This window comes from Pinus tabuliformis, chromosome 8 (genome assembly GCF_031772625.1).
Source record: "Pinus tabuliformis cultivar Carrire ecotype Pingquan chromosome 8, CPIR1, whole genome shotgun sequence".
In the NCBI taxonomy this organism is placed as follows: Eukaryota; Viridiplantae; Streptophyta; class Pinopsida; order Pinales; family Pinaceae; genus Pinus; species Pinus tabuliformis.
The window spans coordinates 551,803,656-551,828,256 of NC_142294.1; the positions used below are offsets into that span (position 1 = coordinate 551,803,656).

Genomic DNA, 24,601 nt, shown 5'->3' on the forward strand with positions numbered 1-24,601 from the left:
TGCTTCCATGGATTTGGGTACCCTATTTGACCTCTCATTCACTCATTGCCTTGTCATAATGACCTTTGATACATTGATGTCAAATACTGCCAATTCCGTTAATGAGCCGCCGATATGTTCAAGAGAAGTTGACCTCTGCAAATAAACAACCTCCCTCTGATAGTTCGCACAATCTTGATTCACAACATTATCTCTCTGTCTCGTGTCGATGATGTGGGAAACATTATGGCCCATCTTCGATCAAGGTCACTCCCTGTCGACTTCAGCTCACTATCCAAGAAGTTGACCTAGAGACTCCCTTCCGGTGCCTTGGAGCCTGCATGCCTCAATGGCAGGTTCTTCGTGTTCGACGTGAGGTTTTCATCATTGGCCTCCGATCGAATGATTCTACGGGTGTTCGACTTCAGCGCATTGATTCACACGCCGTAGATTGTACCTATAGTACCTTGAGGGCCATTGTCATTATTGGTGGTACCTCTCGCGTCTGTTAACAGTTTCCATTATTGACTGGTAATCAGGCGATGTTCATGCATGTTCGACTTCAGCTCATATATTCACATGCTTGGACTTGTGCTCTTGTTCGGTTCGAGATGGAGCGCAAGACCCTGGATTGTGTCTGTTGTAATCCAGGCGTGTTTCTTGATACTTGACTCATTCACTGGATGGCTGCGACCATACCTGAGTCAAATCATTGATCCTAACCAGATGGCTGCGTCCATACTATGGATCTAGATTATTTATGTACTCTCTTATGGATGGCTGCGACCATACCACGTACATCTTGTAATTGAACTATCAGTCATGTCTCTTAATACAGCTCCTCGGCGGCAGTAACTATATGTGCTCTTGTGTGCTCTTATGTGTGTGTTCTTGTAAAGCATTTCACCCCTCTCCACCTCTCGGACTTCATGCTTTAGGGGGCATCTGTTACACAGTAATTTGTCACCATCCCTGTTACTCCTCTTGTCGTACCTTGGAGGACCCATCCTGGGAGTTATAAGAAGTGACAAAGTCTAAAAACACCTGCATTATGTTCCCCTGAGTATGTACTCCATGTTCCCTGAAGACACCTTCTACAGATCATCCCTAAAAAATGCTCTTTTTCCATTGGCGCAAGTCCACAGTATCCTACCCGTGCCAATGATGGAGATCCTCAAAAGGGGGCGCGACCATTGGCGCTCTATCTTAGAGCAACAGTCGCGCCAACCAAATTTAGTCGTGCTTTTTGCCTTAATGCACGTCCGACTGTTGTTTCCTTCATTACATGGAGCTTTTCTGAGGATAGAAAATCAGTTTTTTGTCGAGCTTTATCCATCTTTATGGCTTTTGCTAATTCCACAAAAGGTGTCCCGGTTCATCACATCCTCCTCCCTTCTCCATCTATATAAGCTTGTCATTATGCATTGGACAAGCTAGTGCTAGAGAGAGTGTTGGTGTTAGTGTTATGCTAGTGATTTGGTAATTGAGTTATAGTAGTGATGATTATTGGTCATGGAGAGAATGCTAATGAGTGCTAGAGAGGTTATGCTGCCGGAGAGGAGATGCATGTCAAGACACATATAGTTACTCACCCAGCCAGGAGAAGGGTCGACGTCAGAACAATGGTTGTAACTTTTCCTGTTTATTAATTGATGAGCGACTGCTATTATAGTTCCAATCTCATTATCTGTCATGGTGATATGTTGATTTATTTCCTTTCTGACTGAAATATAGTTGTGCCTTGGTAGTTTTTATGTTGGTATCTGTCTCTTCCTTTGTATGTGCAGGTATTCGTTATGATCTGTTGGAGCAAGGGAGCGAGGATATCAACTCTGCTTCAATCATAGCGTTGGACTCCAGGTTAGTCTTCTTGATTCACCTTTGAGGCATAACTAGGAACTTGCGTAGCAGCGTGGTTTGTTTGTGGCTAGTTCTGTCATAGGCTAGTGGGATCGCCTCTGTCCGCAGAGGGGATTTACCTTACCAACAAGGCCCTTTCATCCTTAACAAAAGGGAAGCATGGGAAGATGCTGATAAAATGCTAGGAGAACAACTCCAATTAAAGAAGAGCTTTTGGTGGGTACCCTATGACCCAAATGGCTTTATCAGTGAAAGAAAAGTAAAAAACAGGCTATCAGCCTATAAACATTGTAGAATCCTTGAAATTGAGCAATTTGCTAATCAAGATGAGTGGGTAGAGGGCACACTGATAGAAGAGCTTACTGAGCAAGAGAAAATGGAACAAGATATGAAAAATCTAGAACAGACTCTTGACCTGGACTCTTTTGGACAGGTATTTTTCAAACTACCTCAGCAAACCGGAGTGGGTACATCATCTGCTGGAACTTCACAGCAACCTGCCCAAGAAAGCACTACACTAGTTGCAGGGACATCAAAGGGAAAAAAAGTGCTAGATAGAGAGCAGCACATAATGACAGATCAGCCAACAACATCAAAGGAACAAGGCCAAGGGCAAATTCCTCCTGTCCAGACCAAAGCACCAGAGATACCACCATTACAGACTCCTCCAAATGAGGAAAGGGGCAGGAAAAGAGACAGAGAAGAGCCCACACCTGTAAGTGGACTAGCAGAGCAACCAGGGGCAAAAGGGAAAAGAATAAATCCTCTATCTGAAGACGAAATTATTGAGGAAACCATAGAAAGCCTAAGAGGCGAGAGGGAAACCAACCCACAGATCTCCCTGGTAATAGAAACATCCACCAGCTCTCAAAGGAAGGACCCAGAAAAGCAGCACGGTGTGGAAGTTTCCTCCACAAGGCCACAAAGCAAGTAGGGCTTTGAGATCAAAAAGACATTCACAGAGATAAAAATCCGGAATGACCCACTGAGGCTGCAACTTTATAATCAGCTTCTCAAGATGACCCCCGCCAACCAGCAAAGGTTGATGTCTGCATATGATATAAAAGAAGGAAAAATGATCTTAAGCCACTTTAAGCCTAAAGTGCAACAGCCACAGTCAGCAGCTGACTACATTAGAACAAATCTGGAGGTCCTTGCCAAAGACATTCATCCTATGGACCAAATTGAGCTGCATAAGCAAACTGGAGAGATGGTCTACTCTACATTGGCAGATAAGGCAATGTTGGCTTATAAATTGCATAACTCATTGAACAACACATCTGCCCAACTAGATTTGGAGAAGGCATCTTCTTTAGCCAAAGACAACAGAATAAAGTCCTTGGAAGATATTATCATCGAGCTGGGACATGATCTCAAAGATGCCAAAGGCATAAAAGCCCTAATAAAGAAAAAGGAAGAGGACATTGCTGCCCTCAGGAAACAATTGAAGTTGCCTACTACTATGCATCCACAAACTACGGAGGTTGTACAGCAAAAAGCAGAGGAGGACATGATGGACCTGCTTATGAAAATGAATGAGAGACTAAGTGAGACGAAGCAGGCATTGGAGAAAGCAATAAGAGAGAAGCAGGGAGAGTCGACCTCCCAGCCACCTGAGGTAGCTCCAACAGTCACAAATGCCCCTCTAACATCAACAACAGCGACAGACAGCAACACTAGCATGACCATAGAGGAGTTAATAAAAGCCATGGAGGAATTAAAACTCCAAGTATCAGAATTGAAAGAAGCCAAAGAGAAATTGGCAAAATTAGAAGTTAGTTATGACAAATCCAAAATGACTGTGGAAGAAAAGATAAGAGAGGTAAAAGCATTAGAGAACAAGGTAAAAGCATTGGAAAAGGACCTCACTTTAGATAAGCCTCTGGGAGAAATCAAAGGCATTTTGTGGGCTAACATCAGTCAATCCATTAGTAATGTATGGAGATCTATTCAAACTATTTATGAGCAGATTGACTTGATAGCAGTAACCCAAGTGGAAATTCAAAAGGCCAGAACTCTATTGGGACATAAGCCTGAACAAACCAATAGGCTAATCTATTTTTTGAACACTAAGAGCAGTGAATAACTAGCAGCACTGGACATCAGAGATAGGACAGGGACCATCCTAACAATCAAAAGAGTTCTGACCAAGAGAACCCTGATGCAGAATATGGATAAGAGGTGCCAGGATATGCAAGTGGAGATAGACTCTTTTATAGAAAGATTTGCAGTTTTGCATGAAAGGGGCTTGGAAAGTCTGTTGGGAAGCAATGAACGCCTGTTGAGACAAGTTGAGTACACACACAAGTTGGAAAAACATGCTGTTGATTAAGTAAATGCATCATCAAGTACTTCAGCAGAGAAGGCCCTTCCATCTGGCCAAACTCTCTACAACAACTTGGAAAATCTATTTTATATTGAGCATGAGGTGAAACATCTTTTTACCGTCTAGCCTAACTTCTTCAGGTACAGAGACGCTGATGAGACTTTAGGAAAGCTACAAAGACATAATTTACCAGAAGAGAAGTGGTGGCAAAGCATGTTGGAAATCCTATAGGCATGTTTCAACTTTTGTTTTACCCAGGATACAATAGATACAATGAAGCAGAGAATAGGAATGGATAAGAGTCATGTGGGGCAACAGTCTATCAAATCAAAATTAAATACGCCCGAGAAAGCTGAGGCAGCAGCACGGAATATTAGTGGAAATAGCCACCATCCGACTCACTGAGCTTACAGTCAACACATCTCACCAACTTAGCAACCAGCACAACAACATTTACTTCTTCATTTATTTCTCCCTGTTTTCAAGATCATTTACTTCTCCTGTAAAGTAAGTAGAATGAGTTATTACTAGATATTATCTCTTTGAGATATTTTGTAAACACTTTTGTACAAATACCTCGCCAAGCGAAGTATTTGGTGTTGGTGATACATTTTTTAGATTGCGCTGTAATTTTGAAAACCTTTTGAATACAAAAGCTACTGGAATCTTTTGTTGCTGAACTCTTTGGATGTGGAATTGATAGTAGAGGACCTGTTACAGAATTCTTGAATCATCTTATGGATCAATAAGTCCCTCTTACTCGTGTTTTTAGTTTCTGTGTTTACTATATCATACATGTTTCATGATCTGAATAATAGAGAAAAAGAATAACTCAGAATTTGTTTGTTTACACTCTGTGTTTAATCTCTGTTATTATTAATGTTTTCTTCAGAATTAGCATAAACAGGAATTCTTAACTACCCCTGTTTCCCCTGGTTCTTACATCTTGAATATTAGCTAAGGAATTCTTAACTGCTCCCTAGCAATAATCATCCACTTTCTCTCTGTCTGCATGATGAAGGATTCTTAATTGCCCTTCACCAACTGACTCCATCCCATCTAAATCCAGCTTATAAATTGTTCCATGATTGATTACCTTGCTCTGTAGTACCACCCCCTGTCAAATAAACCGCACCCAATAGTTCATCCTCATAGACTCCATTAGCCCAATGGATTGAACTTTTCAGATTGACACCCTTGTTCTATTGAATTTCACCATCCAAAAACCAAACAAACCCTTGTTCTTCATAACTAGCCTAATATACCTCAAAACAACGCTAAATCATAAAGAGAGAGCCCTCTCTAGATGCAGATAGGCTAGAATCTGTGTCTAAAAGATTGGTCTGTGGTTACCTCGGTCGTATTCCCTTTCTTACAACTTTTGGGAACAACCTGAGTGATAACACCTTTGAGGCCTTGTATGGGCGGAGTTGCAATACTCCCATCAGTTGGAGTGATCCAGTTAATAAGGTGTTGATTGGACCAGACATGTTAGTAGACATGGAACAAGAGATGCAGGTTATAAAGAAGAATGTAAAGGCAACGCAGGATAGGCAAAAGAGTTATGTAGATCGGAACAGGTTGTTCAAGGAATTCTAGGTTGGGGAACAGGTGTACTTGCGCATCAAACCAAAGAAAATCTCATTGCGGGTTAGATCATGTGCCAAGTTGGCACCACAGTTTTGTGGACCCTTCAGTATTGTTGAGAGATTGAGCCAGTAGCCTATCGACTTGCATTGCCTCCGAGAGTGAAAGTCCATGATGTTTTCCATGTGTCATTGCTTAAGAAGTATGTTAAAGATGTTGATCATGTGATTGACTAGTCTATATTTCAGGTGGAACTAGATGGAGAATTCCAGTTGAAGCCTTAATTTATATTGCAGAAAAAGGTGTTCATTTTTCAGAACTAAGAAGTTGAGCAAGTTAAAGTGCAAGGGAAGCAATTTGGGCCCGATGAAGCTACATGGGCGATGGCGGATCAGATGTGAGCTATGTATCCTTCTTTGTTTGCCGGTTGAGGCAAAGCAGTTTTGGTATATGTCATGGTATATGTTTTGGTACATGTTTTGGTGACGTTTGGTATATGTACATATGTATCTCGATGTAAATATCATCATGAGTTATGTTATAAAGTTCTAATAAGCGGTATGGGTGTCATGTCATTATGATGTTATACTTGTTATGTTTTCATGTTGGTTTGCTTCTTCGTAAGTTTATCATTGTAAATATTGCAACGAGCTAAGTTATAAAGCTCCAATGGCAGTATGTTTTGCTTACAACAGTCTTGCGGTTATAGGTGTTGTTGAACATCGAGGACGGTGTTCCGCCAAGGGGGAGGGTTTTGTAACAACCCTAGTAAAAATTCCATGTAATAAAAATAATAACCATGGTTGATGGGACACTTATTCCAAGCTGAATGTTGGGCAAGACATCCTAGTGTGAGTGTTCATTTGGTTATTAATGGCAAAGGAAATTGGCAAAGGCAATGACTAAGGCTTTGGAAAGGAACAATGACATTTTTGGCACATTTATTTATGAAAATAATGGAAATTAGGAGAAAAGGGAGGTGAAAGGTCACAAGTTTCATGTGAGGAGGAAATTGAAGGAAAATAATGGAAAATGAAGAAAATAAAGACCTCGTTCATAAAAAGGATTATGAGGATCAGTTGGTAACTTTTTGTCAGTTCAGTTTTGGAGCTCTCTCATTATTCTCTCTCTCTCATACTCTTGGATACTTAGATTTTTCTTCGAGCACTCTTGGAGGGTGTGGCATACTCGGATTTTTGGAGCAAGAAGGCAAAGGAAGAGCAGGAAAGCATAAGAGGACATCGAGATCGGTAACTGCAACGGATTTGGTTTGCAGGTATTGAGTTGCATGTATGTTTTCCTCGCTAGTTTTGGCATGCATGGCACATGCATGTGGTTTATTGGTCATGATTTTTTACTGGGATGGAGGATTGCCTGGATTGACAGTGGATTGCATAGCCTTTGCCATTTCCTAGATAGCCATGGAGATTGTGGGTTTATTTCCTTGTTTTGTTTTGGTTGGTTCTCATGTTTCCTTGGCTTGGGTTGAGTTACTAGTTCCTGGAGCCTTAGTTGGACAAACGCTTTGGAGCCTAGTAACAACTTGGGTTGAGTTACTAGTCATGTAGCCTTGGTTGGACAAACGCTATAGAGCCCTTGGTGGGTTGAGTTACTAGTCTTGGAGCCTTGGTTGGACAAACACTCTAGATCCTGGCGGCAGCTGTGGGTTGAGTTACTACTCCTGAAGCCTTGGTTGGAACAAATGCTCTCGAGCCCTGGAAGGCTTGGATAGAGACCAATCTGATGATGGTTTTGTGATGTCTGACCGTGAGGTGGAATCATTGTTTGATGCATTGAAGTGGATGGCCTATGGAAGCCCTGGATGGTTTTGGATTGATGTGTTCTATGAGATTCCACATTCATGTTTGGAGTATGGCATGGGGGTTAATGGGTGAAGAGAGATTTGGCTCAGCCATTCTACGGTCGGGTGGAACATGGAAGTCCCATCCTGGGTTTGGATTTTGCATCATCAATATGAGGTTATTTCTCCATGTTTTTGTAAGAGTATTATACTAGTATATATGTGGATTATATGGCTGTGATTTCCTTGGTATTTTTGTTGCTATTTTGTTGGCTATGTATGTGTTTTATGACAGTAGTTATGTATGGCTCTTATTTTTTTACTGATAAATGAATGAGCAATGTATTTATGACCTAATGGATGAAATGGAAGCTAATGTGTTGAGGCATCAATGCTCTTAGCGATTCTTAGCTAAGTATGAGACCTCTATGCTCAGATATGTTATTTACACCTGTATTACATATTCGTGATATGTTTGATGAAATTTTTGTCATGGCTAGTAGGGGTCCAACCAAGGTCTTATTCATGTAATTTCATTTGTATTATCGTTCCTTTGTTATCTTACTGTTATGAAGGTGTCATTCAATTCTGGGCAGTGACCTGAGCTTTGGGCCTGAAAAAGTGGCTCAAATTCCGGGGACGCTGGCACAACGCTAAGTAAAATAGTCCCTGGACGCTGGCATGCCTATAGCATGGGAGCTTCTAGAGCCTCCTGGACGCTGGTAGGCCTATAACATGGGAGCGTCCGGGGGTCAAGTGGTCCAAAATGTCAGTGGGACCCAGGGTTTGGTTGGCTGAAAGGTTGGGTTGGTTCTTGAGGGTCCTAACACTGATGTTGAATCTCTGTATGGTGTGTTTCCGTCGGTTCCACTTCCTTAATGTAACTTACGAGGTTGAATCATATCATAGTGGCCTCTCATCGCATGTTTACCCCGGCTGGCCAGTTGCTTGGGTAGATGTGGGAGGAGGGTGTTACATAGTGGTATGAGAGAATGGTTCACCCCTCAGACTGGATGGGTTGTGTGTGTTGTTCATGCATTCATGTCAGTTGCATGTGTGTCTCTTATGCTTTCATTCCATGTGCTTATTGCATTTGCATGATGTTGATCATGGTTGTAGTGATGTTTCCATGTGGAAGTTGATGTTGTTATTGTGGAGTGCATCGTCATGAGTGTATGACTGGTTACATGTTGTTATATGTCGCTTACATGTATCATTTTGTATGCTTGGTTGCATTCTTGTATGCTTGGTTACATGTATCATTCTTGTAAGCTTGGTTTCAAGTATTGTTCATTTATGCTTGATTATATGTGTTTATGCGTGAGTGTGGTTGATTACGCATTGCTTATGCATGTTAAGGTTTGCATGTGGTCAAGTGTACAATGATGTAATGGTTGTTGTCATGCATGAGGTCGTGGTATGTGTTGTTGATAAGGTCATGCATTGATGACTGGACCCTAGCTAGAATGATGGTTGCATGGCTATATGCTTATGTGTTATGTTTCTATATGCTGTCATGATTATGTTATACATGTATCACACTGATTTATTGATCTTACAAACAAGGTATCCTCCCCAAGCTATACTGAGGTACGTTGGTTTATTGTGATTTGGTTTAGATGACATGATATACCTTGCAGGAAGAAATATCAAATGGCTAGCAAGATGGTAGAATATAAAGACTCTCCCTATGAACCAAATGAGCAGTATGGTGTTGGGAATTATTCTGATTTGCGGATACATTGAGAAGCTTAAAGAAAGAAATAAGGAGTTGTAAGGCATATAATGAAAAAATCATGCAGACATAGGAGAAACAAGCCGAGGTAAATGTAGTGATACTTCAGAGTTTATCAGATTTACAGTGATAGAGACCACATCGGATCGGCTATGAGCAGGAGGACAAAACTAATGGGGCATATGGTAGTAGGTCGCATGGTGGTCACAGGTCAGATAGAGATGACACAATTAGAGATGGTAGATTGTTGGACACTCTGGATAGGAGAGGGGATAGACACATGTATTATTCTAGTTTTGATTTAGATAAGCACTATGATCGTCATCGTTATCATTTGTACAAGAGGAGTGATAGGGGATACTTGTCGGATGAGTTTAAGAAAGCAAAGCCACCTACTTTTGATGGAGAGATGAAGAAACCACAAGATGTAGAGGCATGGTTTCTTGGCATGAGGAAGTTCTTCAGGTTGCATGACTATTTAGAGAACATGAAAGCTAGAGTAGCTACATTTAGTCTCAAAGGTAAAGCATACATTTGGTGGGAAGATGTGAAGAATGTCAAATGTATTCATGAGGAAGACTTGACTTGGAGTGAGTTTGAGTGGCTATTCAAGAAGAAGTATTTGTCAGAGAGATACTTTGATGATAGGGAAAAAGAATTCTACAAGCTAAAGATGGGATCGATGACAGATGAGGAGTACACTAGCAGGTTCTTGGAGCTACTGAGGTATGTGCCTTATCTCACGGAGGAGAAGGCCAAGATTCAGAGGTTCATTAGTGGATTATCAGTTGCATTCAAATACAACATTGAGTTCGATGAGCCTAAATAATTGGAGGAGACCATCCGAAAGGTAAGGCATTTCTATGAGCAATCAAAGCGCAGATCTTAGACTAAGCCAGACTGGAAAGGTAATGCAAAGAACAAAGGAAAATGGGACAAGAAGTGAGCAAGACCTTAGGGTACAGGTAATAAAGAGAATGTTGTGCCATATAAGAAGTTCAATGCATCAGATAGAGGATAGGGACATCGATCTAAGGAGCAGAATAAGGAGACCATGTGGTGTTGGACTTATGGAGGAGATCATCACATGAGAGATTGTCCACAGTATCAGGGTGGTAGGCCTTAGATATATAATGCACAAGACACACAGACTATTGGGGATGTTGGTTAAAGTATTCCTCGTATTTATGCAACATTGGATAATAAACAAGCAAACCATTAGGCATCTATCATTGAGATGGACGGCAAGCTTTGTGATCAAGATATTTCTATTTCGATTGACCCTGGATCTAATTATAGCTATGTTAGTCCCGAATTGGTGGATAACTGTGGTTTGAGTAAGGAATTGAATGAAGAATCTTGATTAGTGCAATTGGATATAGGTACAAAGAAGTGAGTTCACCATTGGGTAAGAGCTTGTGCATTTTATTTAAATGGTATGCCTACCGCAACACATTTGAATGTATTACAGTTGGGATCATACAATACGTTATTGGGCATGGATTGGTTGTATCTTCATAGAACTAAGGTGGATTGTTATGATAAGGCCATTGAGGGTGTGGATGACAATGGGGAACCAATTGTCTTAAAGGGAAATAAGAAAGCCACATCAGTTAGGATGGTAACAGTTATGTAGGCCAAGCGTAATCGCTAGAAAGGGTGTGTGTTATTCGCTCGCACATTTCTAGTGACAAATGTAAGGAAGTTGAGGATGCAAATGTTTTGAGCAGGTACCCAGTTCTACATCAATTTCAGGATGTATTTCCTAAGGACACTACTAAGTTTCCACCTCACAGGGAGGTAGACTTTTCTACTGAGTTGGTGCTAGGGGTAGCTCTGACATCAAAAGCACCTTATAGGATGAGTACACGTGAGTTGGTAGAGTTGAAGCTACAATTAAAGGAAATGTTGGACGAGGGATACATTAGGCCAAGTGTATCACCTTGGGGCGCACCGGTCTTGTAAAGAAGAAATATGGTAATCTTATATTATGCTTGACTAAAAGCAGTTGAACAAAGTGACCATCAAGAACAGGGATCCATTGTCGATGATTAATGAATTGTTTGATCAGTTGAAGGGTGCAAAAATGTTCTCGAATATTGATTTGAGATCCAGATATCACCAGGTACGCATCAAAGAGGAGGACATTTACAAGACAACCTTCCAGACCAGGTATGGGCATTATGAGTTTGTTGTAGTTCCATTCGGTTTGACTAATGCTACATCTACATATATGTGGTTGATGAATAGTGTGTTGCGTTCGTATTTGGATGTTTGTTGTTGTGTTCATTGATGATATATTGGTATATGCAAAAAATGAAGAAGAGCATGCCGATCATTTAGCAGCAGTGTTGAGATTGTTGAGACAACATCAATTGTATGCTAAGCTCAACAAGTGTAGTTTCTTTCAGACTGAGGTACATTACTTGGGACATGTTGTCTCCAAGGAGGGAATTGTAGTAGATAAAGAAAAGATGAGGGTCATCATGGAATGGGTAGCTCCTAGGAATGTAGATGAGGTGAGATCCTTCATGGGGTTGGTAGGTTATTACCAGAGGTTCATTAGGAACTTCTCACAGATTGTTTATCCTATTACGTCATTGCAGAGAAGGGTAAGAAGTTTGAATGGACAGAGGAGTGTGAGGTTATTTTTTAGCAACTTAAGCAAATGTTGACACATGCACTAGTGTTAAAGATTGCAGATCTAGACAAAGAGTGTTTAGTATGCACAAATGCTTGCAAGAAAGGACTTGGTGGAGTCCTTACGCATGATGGATAGGTGGCATGCCATGAGTTGCGAACATTGAATGAGCACGAGCAAAACTACCCCACACATGATCTTGAGTTGGTAGATATCATACATGCATTGAAGATATGGAGACACAACATTATCAACAGGATATTTGTGTTGATGAGTGATCACAGTGGGTTACGATATCTATTTGACTAACCGAACCTAAATGGCAGGCAGGCTCAGTGGTTGGCCATGATCGGTGAGTTCGATTTTGAGATCAAATATATCAAAGGTAAAGAGAACATAGTGGAAGATTCTCTTCACAGACAAATACAAGTAAATCACTTAGCAACCATGAGATCCTATGGGACAAACTTACAAGATAGGATCTTACAGGTAGGTCAACAGGATGCCAGGTCTATGGAGATTATGCACAGGTTGCAGAAGAGTACAGGCACATGTACATGTGGTAGTACAGGTATAGGTACATGTGGTAGTACATGTACATGTACATGTATAGGTGCAGGTGTAGGTGCACAGGATGTGGACTATTGCCTTACCATAAATGGATTGGTTAGATTCAAAGACAGGATATATGGGTGAGATAGCAGTGGGCTCAAGAAGGCGATCTTGAGGTAGTTTCATGCGAAACCTTATTCAGGTCACCCAGGGTATCAAAAGACATTGACTACAGTGAAGAAATTTTATTATTGGTCGAATCTAAAGAGGGATGTAACAGAGTTTGTGGCCATGTGTTTCAACTGTCAGCGTGTGAAGGCAGAGTGTAAGCATCGAGGTGGACTGCTAAAGTCGATTGTGATTTCATAATGGAAATGGGATGTCATTTCCATGGAATTCATCGAAGATTTTCGATGAGAGTGAGACAACATGATTCCATCATGGTAGTGGTGGAGAGGTTGACAAAAGTTGTACACTTCATTCCAATGAAGTCTACATTTTCAACTAGTGATGCAGTACAGGTATTCATCAGAGGTGTGGTTTGTTTGCATGGTGTTTCAAATCAAATCGTGTTAGACAAGGATGCAAATTTCACTTCCAAGTTTTGGAAGGATTTGTTTGCAGGTTTGGGCACATAGTTGTCCTTTAGTACAACTTATCATCCGTAAATAGATGGAAAAATAGAGAGGGTCAACAAGATATTAGTGGACATGTTGAGGATGTATGTGATGCATTAGCAACAAAAGTGGGAAGAGTATCTTCCACTGGTAGAGCTTGCTTATAACAATGGGTATCATGAATATTTGAAGATGAGTCTATTTGAGGCCTTGTATGGGAGGAGTTGCAATACTCCCATCAGTTGGAGTGATCTAGTTAACAGGGTGTTTATTGGACCAGACATGCTGGTAGACATGGAAGAAGAGATGCATGTTATAAAGAAGAATCTAAAGGCAACATAGGATAGGAAGAAGAGTTATGTAGATCGAAACAGGTTGTTCAAGGAGTTATAGGTTGGGGAACATGTGTACCTGTGCATCAAACCAAAGAAGATCTCCTTGCGGATTAGATCATGTGCCAAGCTAGCACCATGGTTTTGTGGACCCTTCTATACTATTGAGAGGATTAGGCCAGTAGCCTATCGACTTGCACTGCCTCCGACAGTGAAAGTCCATGATGTTTTCCATGTGTCATTGCTTAAGAATTATGTTAAAGATGTTGATCATGTGATTGACTGGTTTGTATTGCAAGTAGAACCAGATGGAGAATTCCAGCCAGAGCCTCAATGTATATTGCAGAAAAAGGTGCTCATGCTCCAGAACCGAGCAATTGAGCAGGTTAAAGTGCAATGGAAGCACTTTGGGCCCGCTGAAGCTACATGGGAGATGGCAGAACAGATGCGGGCTATGTATCCTTCTTTATTTACTGGTTGAGGCAAAGAAATTTTGGTATGGTGTTTTGTATATGTCTTGGTATATGTTTTGGTACATGTTTTGGTGATGTTTGGTATATGTACATATGTGTATGGATGTAAATACCGCCATGAGATATGTTATAAAGCTCCAATAAGCGATATGGGTGTCATGTCATTATGATGTTATACTTGTTATGTTTTCATGTTGGTTTGCTTCTCAACAGGTTGATCATTGTAAATACTGCAACGAGCTAAGTTATAAATATCCATCGACAATATGTTTTGCTTACAACATTTTTATGGTTATAGGTGTTGTTGAAAACGGAGGACGGTGTTCCCATAAGGGGGAGGGTTTTGTAATAGCCCTAGTGAAAATTCCATGGTTGATGGGACACTTATTCCAAGCTAAATGTTGGGCAAGACATTGTAGTGTGGGTGTTCATTTGGTTATTAATGGCTAAGGAAATTGACAAAGGTAATGGCTAAGGCTTTGGAAAGGAAAAATGACATTTTTGGCACATTTATTTATGAAAATAATGGAAATTAGAAGAAAAGGGAGGCGAAAGGTCATAGGTTGCATATGAGGTGTAAATTGAAGAAAAATAATGGAAAATGAAGAAAATAGAGGCCTCATTCATATAGAAGCTTCCGAGGATCAGTTGGTAACTTATTGTCAACTTAGTTTTGAAGCTCTCTCATTATTCTCTCTCTCTCTCATACTCTTGGATACTTAGAGTTTTCTTGGAGCACTCTTGGAGGGTGTGGCATACTTGGATTTTTGGAGCAAGAAGACAAAGGAAGAGTAGGAAAGCGCAAGAGGACATCACGATCAACAACTACAATGGATTTGGCTTGTAGTTACCAGGTTGCTTGAATGATTTCCTCACTAGTTTTGTCATGCATGGCATATGCATGTGGTTTATTGGTCGTGATTTGTTGCTGGCATGGAGGATTGCCTGGATTGACAGTGGATTTCCTAGCCTTTCCATTTCCTGGATAGCAATGGAGATTGTGGGTTTATTTCCTTGTTTTGTTTTAGTTGGTTCTCATGTTTCCTTAGCTTGGGTTGAGTTGCTAGTTACTGGAGCCTTGGTTGGAAAAACGCTTTGGAGCCTTGTAACAACTTGGGTTGAGTTACTAGTCTCGTAGCCTTGGTTGGATAAACACTCTGGAGCCCTTGGTGGGTTGAGTTACTAGTCTTGTAGCCTTTGTTGGACAAACGATCTGGAGCCCGACGAGAGTTGTGAGTTGAGTTACTAGTCCTGGAGCGTTGGTTCGAACAAACACTTTGGAACCCTGGAAGGCTTGGAATATGGCACAGGGGTGAATGGATGAAGAGAGATTTGGCTCAGCCATTCTACGGTCACGTGGAATGTGGAAGTTCCATCTCGGGTTTGGATTTTGCATCATCAATATGAGGTTAGTTCTCCTTGTATTTCTAAGAGTATTATACTGGTTTATATGTGGATTATATGGTTGTGATTTCCTTGGTATTTCTGTTGCTATTATGTTGGTATGTATGTGTTTTATGGCAATAGTTATGTATGGGTCCCATCATGTTTTTGCTGGTAAATGAATGAGCAATGTATCTATGACCTAGTGGATGAAATGACAACTAATGTGTTGAGGCATTAATGTCTCTTAACGATTCTCAGCTAAGTATGAGACCCCTATGCTCAAACCTATTATTTACACCTGTAGATTACATATTTGTGATATGTTTAACAAATTTTTTGTCATGGCTAGGAGAGGTCCAGTCAAGGTATTATTCAAGTAATTGCATTTGTACTATCATTTCCTTGATATCTTACTGTTTTGAAGGTGTAATTCAATTCTGGGCAGTGACTTGGGCTCTGGGCCTGAAAAGGTGGATCAAATCCCAGGGTTGTTAGCACAACACTGAGTAAAATAGTCCCTGGATGTTGGCATATCTACAACATGGGAGCGTCCAAAGCCTCCTGGGCACTGGTAGGCTTATAACATGGGACCGTCCAAGGGTCAAGTGGTCCAAAATGTTAGTGGGACCTAGGGGCTAGTTGGCAGAAAGGTTGGGTTGTTTATGAGGGTCCTAATGCTGTTGTTGAATGTCTGTATGGTGCATTTCTGTCGGTTCAACTTACTTAACGTAACTTGGGAGGTCGAATCATATCATAGTGGCCTCTCATCACATGTTTACCTCGGTTGGTCGGTTGCCTCGGTAGATGTGGGAGGAGGGTGTTACAGACACTTAACCCTTAAGTTGCATCATAACAAGCCAATCATGGTTCTCCACTCAGGAAATCTCTGGAGCAGGCGCAGGTTGTTTCATCTCTGGCTCCCACCTGGCTTCAGGACTTAATCCCCCTTCTCCTCTCATCTATGTCACAATTATACTAGATGGTAAAGATAAAGGACTATACTTAACTGTGGCACACTTGCACACAACTTCGGTAACATGGAGAAACTTTGTAAGAGATTCAATCCAAAATTGGAGGAACTAATAAAAGGTTCGAGGCCCTAGATTACATATGTGGAGTGGGAGGTCTTAGTGGTGAATTTTAGCTATATGCACATCTTCATCTGCAATGATGAGTAGACTTATTGGAAGTGGTTATGCCTAAACTTGTTAATGTTGGGAACATAACTCTCTTGCATAATGATAAGCTCAATGTTCTTGGGAGATCCACTTTAGCTTGACATGTTCCTTATCTAATACCTTCTTCTTTTGATCCTCCAATTACCATAGGCTCGCTTTGGCCTCTCGAGGACCTCTTTATGCCAATCTAGAACTTGTTCATTCCTCTGCCATTGAAGTTGAAGTAGCAAATTTTGGAATGCATTCATTTTTTTATGTTAATGTGTATGAAAGTTGTTAGATCTCCAGTCTTTGTTTTCTGCCTTGCCTCTCAATCCAAATATGGCCATCTTGATTTATGAATTTGGGTCCTTTTAGCTACAGAAACTTATCACCCTCATGCTCTCGATTATCTATGTAACAAATGTGTAATTAAAATCAATCTTTTTGTTATGAAGCTCCTAATTATGTACCTTATGTGTGCCTCAACCACAAATTTTGTATGTATAAATAAAATTTCTTGGTTTGTTTAAAGAGAAAAAACTAGAAATCTTTTATATTATAAATGTGGCAGCACATGGCTAAAACACAAAAAGTACAAAATGGTTAAATATATATTATAAGAGAGAGGGACAACCTTCCAAAAGATTTAAACAAAAAATAATGAAAGGTTGAAAATATTACATCACAATGGTTCATGTTAAGCACTTGCATGTATACACCTTAAATAAAACACCTAATATCTAACTAATTTAGTGGACATATAAAAACTGCCGAAAAAGATATTAGTTGATTCCTTCCTCTTGTCCATGATTGAATGGAAGAGAGTGTTGTTTCTCAAGGTCCATGTCCTCTAGCATTTGGTACACAATGTCCTCTCCCTTAAGCTCAATTTGTCCCGAAGTTATTAACATTATTTGATATAATGTTGCTAATTGAGAATATTTACTTAGAATGATTATCAAATTCTTCAACACTTTGCACCCAATCTCTAATTCATCTACTTTTTGTTTGTGTTGAATGAGAGAATTCATGATAGTAGTAGTCTTAGATATGCCATGATGTTCATTCTTATGTACCTAGGAGGTCATTGGGAATATTGATCTCTAACTGCAACGTATAGGTTGCTCGTGATTTTTTAAAATATTCTTCTAAATTCCCACATCTCTATACAGTCTAAGATGACAACAAACTAGAGGAAAACCGAGACTAAAGGGAAAATAACCAAGTATTGACCTTGAATATCGAAGAATATCTCAATGTGCTCAAATTGGATCATTATATTATTTTTCATCCATATTGATGCTTTTAGAGTGCAAAAATTGGAGGAATCAACTTAGTGGACCATTTTTACTGTCGAGTCCCAGTTTGGTGAATTGTTGTCTAAAACTTTTTGGAATAAGTTTGAGGCATTAAATGACATTTTTTAGGGTAAAAAATTGTTACTTAAAGATCACACACCCTATTGTTATTCTACACTCAAATATCTTTCTAAGGGTTCAAGAAAGAACTCAAACAAAGTCTGTATGCAAAAGTTATGCCATGCAGAAGTTGACCTGTTACACTGTATTTTGTCTCGCCTCCTGCACTTCCTTGTGACATACCCTGAAGTGCCCGAAACATGACCAATATACAATATACTCATCCATGTATACAACTCAGATCCCTCCTAAGACTTTGATTGGAAAATGCCTTGAGCTTTCCCTAAAGAAATTGCTCTTAAACCCTAAAATGAGAGTCATCACCCTTATGAGGCTTAAAACAATGATGGTCGCATGTTGCACTGTGTTTGACCAGCGATGGAATCGCTCTATTCCCTTGCATACCCGCGATGATCCCAAAAAGGTAATTTTCCCAAAGAGGATGAGAAGCTTCGTGATCTAGAAGCTTCTAGAGTGACGAGCTGGAGGTTGTTTTGGATAGATGAGGTCAAATCCTCTCAACTTGGCCTCTTTGTCTTATCCCTATGAGCTACCTCCTTGAGACGAGGGCCTAATCCTATATTTGGAGAGGTCCCACTCCTTTCCCAGCCTATAAATTCATCCTCTCCCATTCCCAAATGGTTGGTCTTTGTCTATATGCACCCTTATGTTAAGCTTGTGCCTAAAGGCTATTCATTTGACTTGGAGAAGGAGTGCTTGGAGAGTTCTTGGCTTGGACTTGGATTACCACTCAAGGAGAGCCTTTCAACATCAAGGTTTTGGTTGTAAGCTTCCCTTTATTTCTTAATAATATACAACTATTGGTTCATCTTCCCAAAATATATATGTTCATGTATTATTTAGCTTGACATTCCTTGATTAGTTAAGTAGGTTGTTATTAGAGTTGCTATTGGTTTTGGCATGCTTTGTTGTCTCTTGATCAGTTGTGCAGGTACATAAACACCACGAGAAGCAGGAACAAGTCCGTGACACAAGCGGTTCGAGGCCCTCAACAAAGGAAATCGAAATAACATCAGAACGAAATAGGCCATCTCTTTCGTTCTTCTTTTCAATTATAACCTAGGAAGATGTCTAGTTGATTGTCATTTCAGTTGCTAGACCCACTCATTGGGCTAGAGGGAGCGTCTCTGTCCGTGGAGAGGATTAACCTTGTTAACATGACCTTTTTGTTTTGACCACCATAATTTGAGAGGATGCCACATCAATCCCCATTATTCATGAAAAATGGGCTATCCATGTGATCAAGACGTGTAAAACTCTAAAAAGTTAAATATTGTGACTCTAGCTAAGATTTGAAGGAGTCAAACTTAACCACTGGTTTCCATCAAGTTGCATTATAACCAAGCCACTTACAGGAAAAGGGACTCCATTCTATTTGTGTGCATTTCTTCCATAGATGGGAAAAGTATCCGAGAGTGGATAGAGAGAGAGAAAACAAAGAGGGTTTGCTATTGTAGCAACCCATGGGCCACACATGTCACTCCTTTATAATTACATCCATTTCCATTTAGAGAAAGAGAGAACAAAGTAGCCTCGCCTTCCAACTTGGTTTTCTCCCCTAAGGCTTTCCTAGATCATATCTTGTGCTCATTATAATTTATGAGTGTTTTTTCCCTATTCTCTATTTTCCCTATTTTATTTATTTCATGCATAAGCATAACACAATAACTCAATGAATCCATGAATCTAAGGAAAAATTAATCCTCATTGTGTACAATCCGGATTTTCATTGTAACCTTAACATATTTATTGTGACAAATTATCTAATGGAATATCCATGATAATTTATAGGTCATAAGGATAATAGAAAAAGAGAACATTCTTAACCCTTAAAACCACAACAGAGGATTGATCAAAGAATTATCTAGATGAAATGACAGGGGGATTGTAGGGACATGATATAGGATATACTTTGAGAGGTTATAGCACCAAGCATGTCACAATGGACACACTTAGAAAAACAAAACCACCATGCATATGGAAATACAAAAGAATAAGTCTAACCCGGGGGCTTAATAAAGCAATTAGAGCTAAAAGCCCAATGAGGGCACTATCCATAACCCATTTGAGAACCAAAACCTCGAGCCATCAAAATACTTCACCTTTCTTCTTTTAAATGAATTTTGGAAAGACTAGAATTTCAAGAACAAAACTAGAAGCTTGAAGAGGGCCTTTGCCAAATTTGGTTGAGCCAACCTCCAATCTCCTTCCACATGAGTATGTTTCGCATACTAATTCACAATCCCACAATGAAATGGAAATTCATCCACACAAAATTCAAAACACTCCACCAAAATCACTTCTAACATGTGAGAGGAGGTAGTGCCTATCCTTTTGGATCTAGGCACCTTACATGAAATCTAGTTCAAACGTTGATTGAAAAATGACTATTAATGACTTTGGTGATTGTCTTGCAAATTGAAACTTTGGGTTGTTAAGGATTTGGGTGCATGTTCCACCCATCTTTTATCTAAATGGCACATGGTTTGTAAACCACACCTTTGTTAGCCAACATGCCAATCTAGTTATTGAATTATCAAAGGACACGATGAAATGAGCCTTCATGAAATCCTTCAATCCATTTTCAAACTCAGATAATGGTGAAACTTAGTTTACTATTTAAGGGGAATGCCTTAAAGACCATTAGGCTCGTGATTATACCAGAATCACTTGCAACAAAATAGACTATATTTAAATTGACATTTTTAGTAAGGATGATACCTTGGTAGAGAGTGCAAGTCTTTACGTAATTTTTGAAGCCCTCTCAAGACCCTAGGAAAATGAGTTTTATAGATCAACCTTTAGATCCATAATGATCCCCCCCTGCACTTGACACACTTGAAAAATCACTATTTTATTAATTGAAAGAAAATTATATTTTCAACAAGCTTCCAACATTCATTACAAATTCAAAAGTATAGTGTTTCCATGATGGGACAACATCATCCTCCCAAAGCTCATGTACACTTCATGATTTCAACAATCAAAACCATATTCATACATGCTTGTAAAACATAGCCCTTCTAAACCTCACATAAATATTAAATGCATGCATAGCAATCCACAAATTACCCTTAATGGATTTAAATATGCAGTCTTCTTTCGTAATCAAACTATAAATCACAAACTAGTTGTGATACACATAAGTCATGGATAAATTATTTATATCTAGAAATGATCGAAGCAAGACAACCATTCTATCAATTGGCCAAAGAAAGCAACATCTCCTCATAGGAAAGGACTTGAATCATATTTAGCAAGAAGATTCTCCTACCATTCCCATGTACGACATGACCTTGGAGCCATCAACAAGACATCTTTTGAAAGTGAATATGCAAGCCCATTCCTTTCTTTACATATAGTGTATAAATGAAACTTTAGTAATTGGAGCTTTTATGATCAAAACTTCCTCGTAAATGCGTTTTAAAATAGAGTATAATATTCTTTTCCCTCTAATACAACAAATGACCACTTTTTAGTTACCCATATCTTGTAATTTTTGTACACATTTATCAACATCCACCCTTAAAATAAGCTTCAATGTTAAACTTTAAATAGAGCTTCTACTCAAATCTGCTTTAAAGTAGTGAGAATTATATAGATATGGTATCCCCCTTGGTCCATCCTATTCACAACTCCCACTAATCAATCCCATCAAAGTAGGTCTCCACTCTAGATTTATCAATAACTTCACTCACAATGACTCTTGGAGGCTTGCTATCCTTAACTTGTCTAAAGTGTTTGAGACTAGACAAAGCTTAAGAGGCACACAGTTGAGGAGGAATGCTTCTTCCTTTAGTTAACCATACCCCTTACGTAAAAAGAAGAGGGAGGGATTTATACAACCTTACAATGGATTTTAACGGCAAGCATTCATATAATTCTCCACATTTCGACCCTCCCTAATATTTATAAGATTAGTTACAACTTTAGTTTCTATCTAAACAAAACTAGAGTTATAAACTCGAATTGCGCATGAATACAATTGTCGAAATATTATCATTCTACACTTCTCATAAAAAACAACCAAAAATTTGGTGGAGTCAATATCAGTTGCCTGCGAGGCAACACTAGCAATAACTTGTGACTTGGTAAGGGTCGAGACATCCAAATGCACTAGGTCTCACTTGAGAGAGATGCCTACCCCTCAAGCCACATCATAATGGGCCAATATTAATTTATCAACATGTACAAACTCTACCCAATTTGGTTTGAACTTGTGATCTCTTACGACAAAATACATCCTCAACAATATATTTCCCAACACTAACTTATTTAAAAGAGAAGGCACTCTCTTTACATTACCTTAACAAAGGTGAAACCTAGGCTTTGAGCTTAAAGCTTTGCTAATGAAACCTCGATTCAAGTTGCAAAAGTAAGATCTAATCATAACTATATTTTGACATTACACCTTGTTGATGGTGGTTAAAACTCACTTGCAAAAGTAAGACCTAATGATCACTATACTTTGACATCACATGTTGATGGATGTTAAAACTCACTTGGCACAATTTCTAGAATGAGAATTTATGGAGAAATGATAATTTCAAAAGATCCATAATCTCATAATGCTACAAATGGGCCAATTATAACATGTTTCAAGAGAGATAATTTGTAATTTCAAAAAATTAAGTGCAACTATTACACCAAATACAATTTTCTCATATTATTGAACCAATTATAATTATAATATGTTGGGAGAAATTTGAGCCCACTAAAATGAGAACACAAATTATTCACCAAATCACTCAAACCAAAATCCATTCCCACGCCCTGGTACATGCATATCGGTATTTAATATTCATAATTTAAAAATAAAAATTCGTGTTATAATGGGAAAAACAAACTTACTTCCCGATTCCTTCTTAATCCTTTCGGTTAATTGATGGTTCCCGTGTTAAGATGGCGGTTAAACCGGAAGCGGGAAAAATTGTTGTGTGGGGAGCTTGCTGCCATATTCAACTATAAGGGTACACACAAAAATGTAGGGCATTGAAAAACGTGTAAGGATGTAATGGCAGGACTATATATAAGAGTATTCTCCACAGCCTCTCATCCAATTTTACGTTGTTCATCTCCTGTTGTTGATCAAAGTGCGACAAATTTCTGTGATATATTTCCGCTCATAAAAGTCCGACACATTTCTGTGATATATTTCCGCTGATCAAAGTCCGATACTTTTCTGTTTTGCCACAATGGGATATACCAAGGAACAACTACTAGCTCGTTTACAGGTTCTTTCAGTCCATTCCTCTTTGTTCTTAAAAAAAAGACACGCACATTTATGTAAGCGCTGAATAGAGTTTTTGGTTCTGCGAAGCCATAGATTTCGTTGTTTCTTCTGTGTTATATTGCGAATGAATTCAGGGTTTATTCGGGTATTAGGCCTTTTAATGTAATTACAAAATATTGAAAAATGAGGCCCAAGAGCGTTCTGGATTGCTTCACAACCTGAAACGAATGATTATTTTAGTTAGCCCTTATATTTATCTCTGAAAACATCCAGAACTCTTTCAAGTATTTTAATAATCTCACGTGGTGCCTACAACTATCATCTGCATCATCATCATTATTTTAGCTCACTGACTGTAATTATTATCATCTGCATCATCATCATTATTTTAGTTCAGGCCACAAGCTACCTCAAATTTTGGTTTTTCAGAATCTCGTGAAATCTGCTCAATCCTATTTTTCAATGAGAAATACAATCCAAATTGGCATCGGGATCTCATTGCTAGTTCTAAAAGACAATGGTACCCTACCCAGGTTCAAACATCAGACCCTTACCCTCTTCAGATGCAGGGGAGGGATGGAACTTGGTATATCCTTAGAACTATATCCATAATGTTTTTATTCTCCGTTGTAATTCACCAAAAACTGTATCGCTTGGGACTGTAAATGGCTGTCTTAGTTGCTTTAGCGCTTCGATGATGACACATTGTGCATACTCATTGCCAAAGTGAAGTGGTCATGAATACACAGAAAGGCGAAGAACTCTACAAGCCATCCCCTCTTATAGTAAGTTTGAAAGCTATTCGTTCTTACAACAAGTGCTGCATGGCAGCTTAGTCCCGGAGAAGTTAGAAAATACATAATGAATGTTCAAACTTAATAGGATTAAGTACATAAGTAATGATTTATATGACCAAGTACAGAAGTAATGAGTATTTTTGTGAAAAGATAATTAAAATAAGAAAAAACATTATTTATTTTTATAGCTCAGGATTGAACCTTCTATTCTAAAAGTAAAAGTAGATTTAAATATTTTTAAAAACATCATTGTAACAATTGGATATATTCATAACATCGTATATCTTAGCTATTGATGTTATCAAAACTTGTAAGAGGTTACAGTTACACACATAGCAAATATGTAAATATTCATAGTTAAAACGTAATTAATACAAAGTCAATGATGAAGCAATCACTAGCTGGAAATATTATATTAAAAAATCTGCGCCTGGAAGTGCAACATTACAATAAATACACAAAGGAAAAATTCAGGCTATCAACTTGTATCTCTTTGAATCTCTCTGCCAATTTGTAGTGAAATAGAACAGAAATAAAACACAGTGGGAACCCAGCTGGGAAAACTCTTTGCTTGTTTGAGATTTTATTGATAGAAATTTGAGCAATAGATCTCTTACAATACAACTGTTTCAATCAGAAAACAATCTTGTTCTCTCTCTACTTGTCCTAAACTTGAAACACCT

The 24,601-nt window shown here is 39.1% G+C and overlaps 1 protein-coding gene across 1 annotated transcript in view; it reads left to right on the top strand.

Annotated features, from left to right (window-relative positions):
- Positions 1-22,788: 22,788 nt before the first annotated feature.
- The window catches only part of LOC149236633 (YbaK/aminoacyl-tRNA synthetase-associated domain-containing protein), a 65,153-nt gene continuing 63,340 nt past the window's right edge, over positions 22,789-24,601 (top strand). The window contains exon 1 of the mRNA XM_089368986.1: positions 22,789-23,122. Within this exon, the coding sequence (XP_089225112.1) occupies positions 23,084-23,122 (39 nt within the window). The 5' untranslated portion in view covers positions 22,789-23,083. The remainder of the gene's footprint in view (positions 23,123-24,601) is intronic.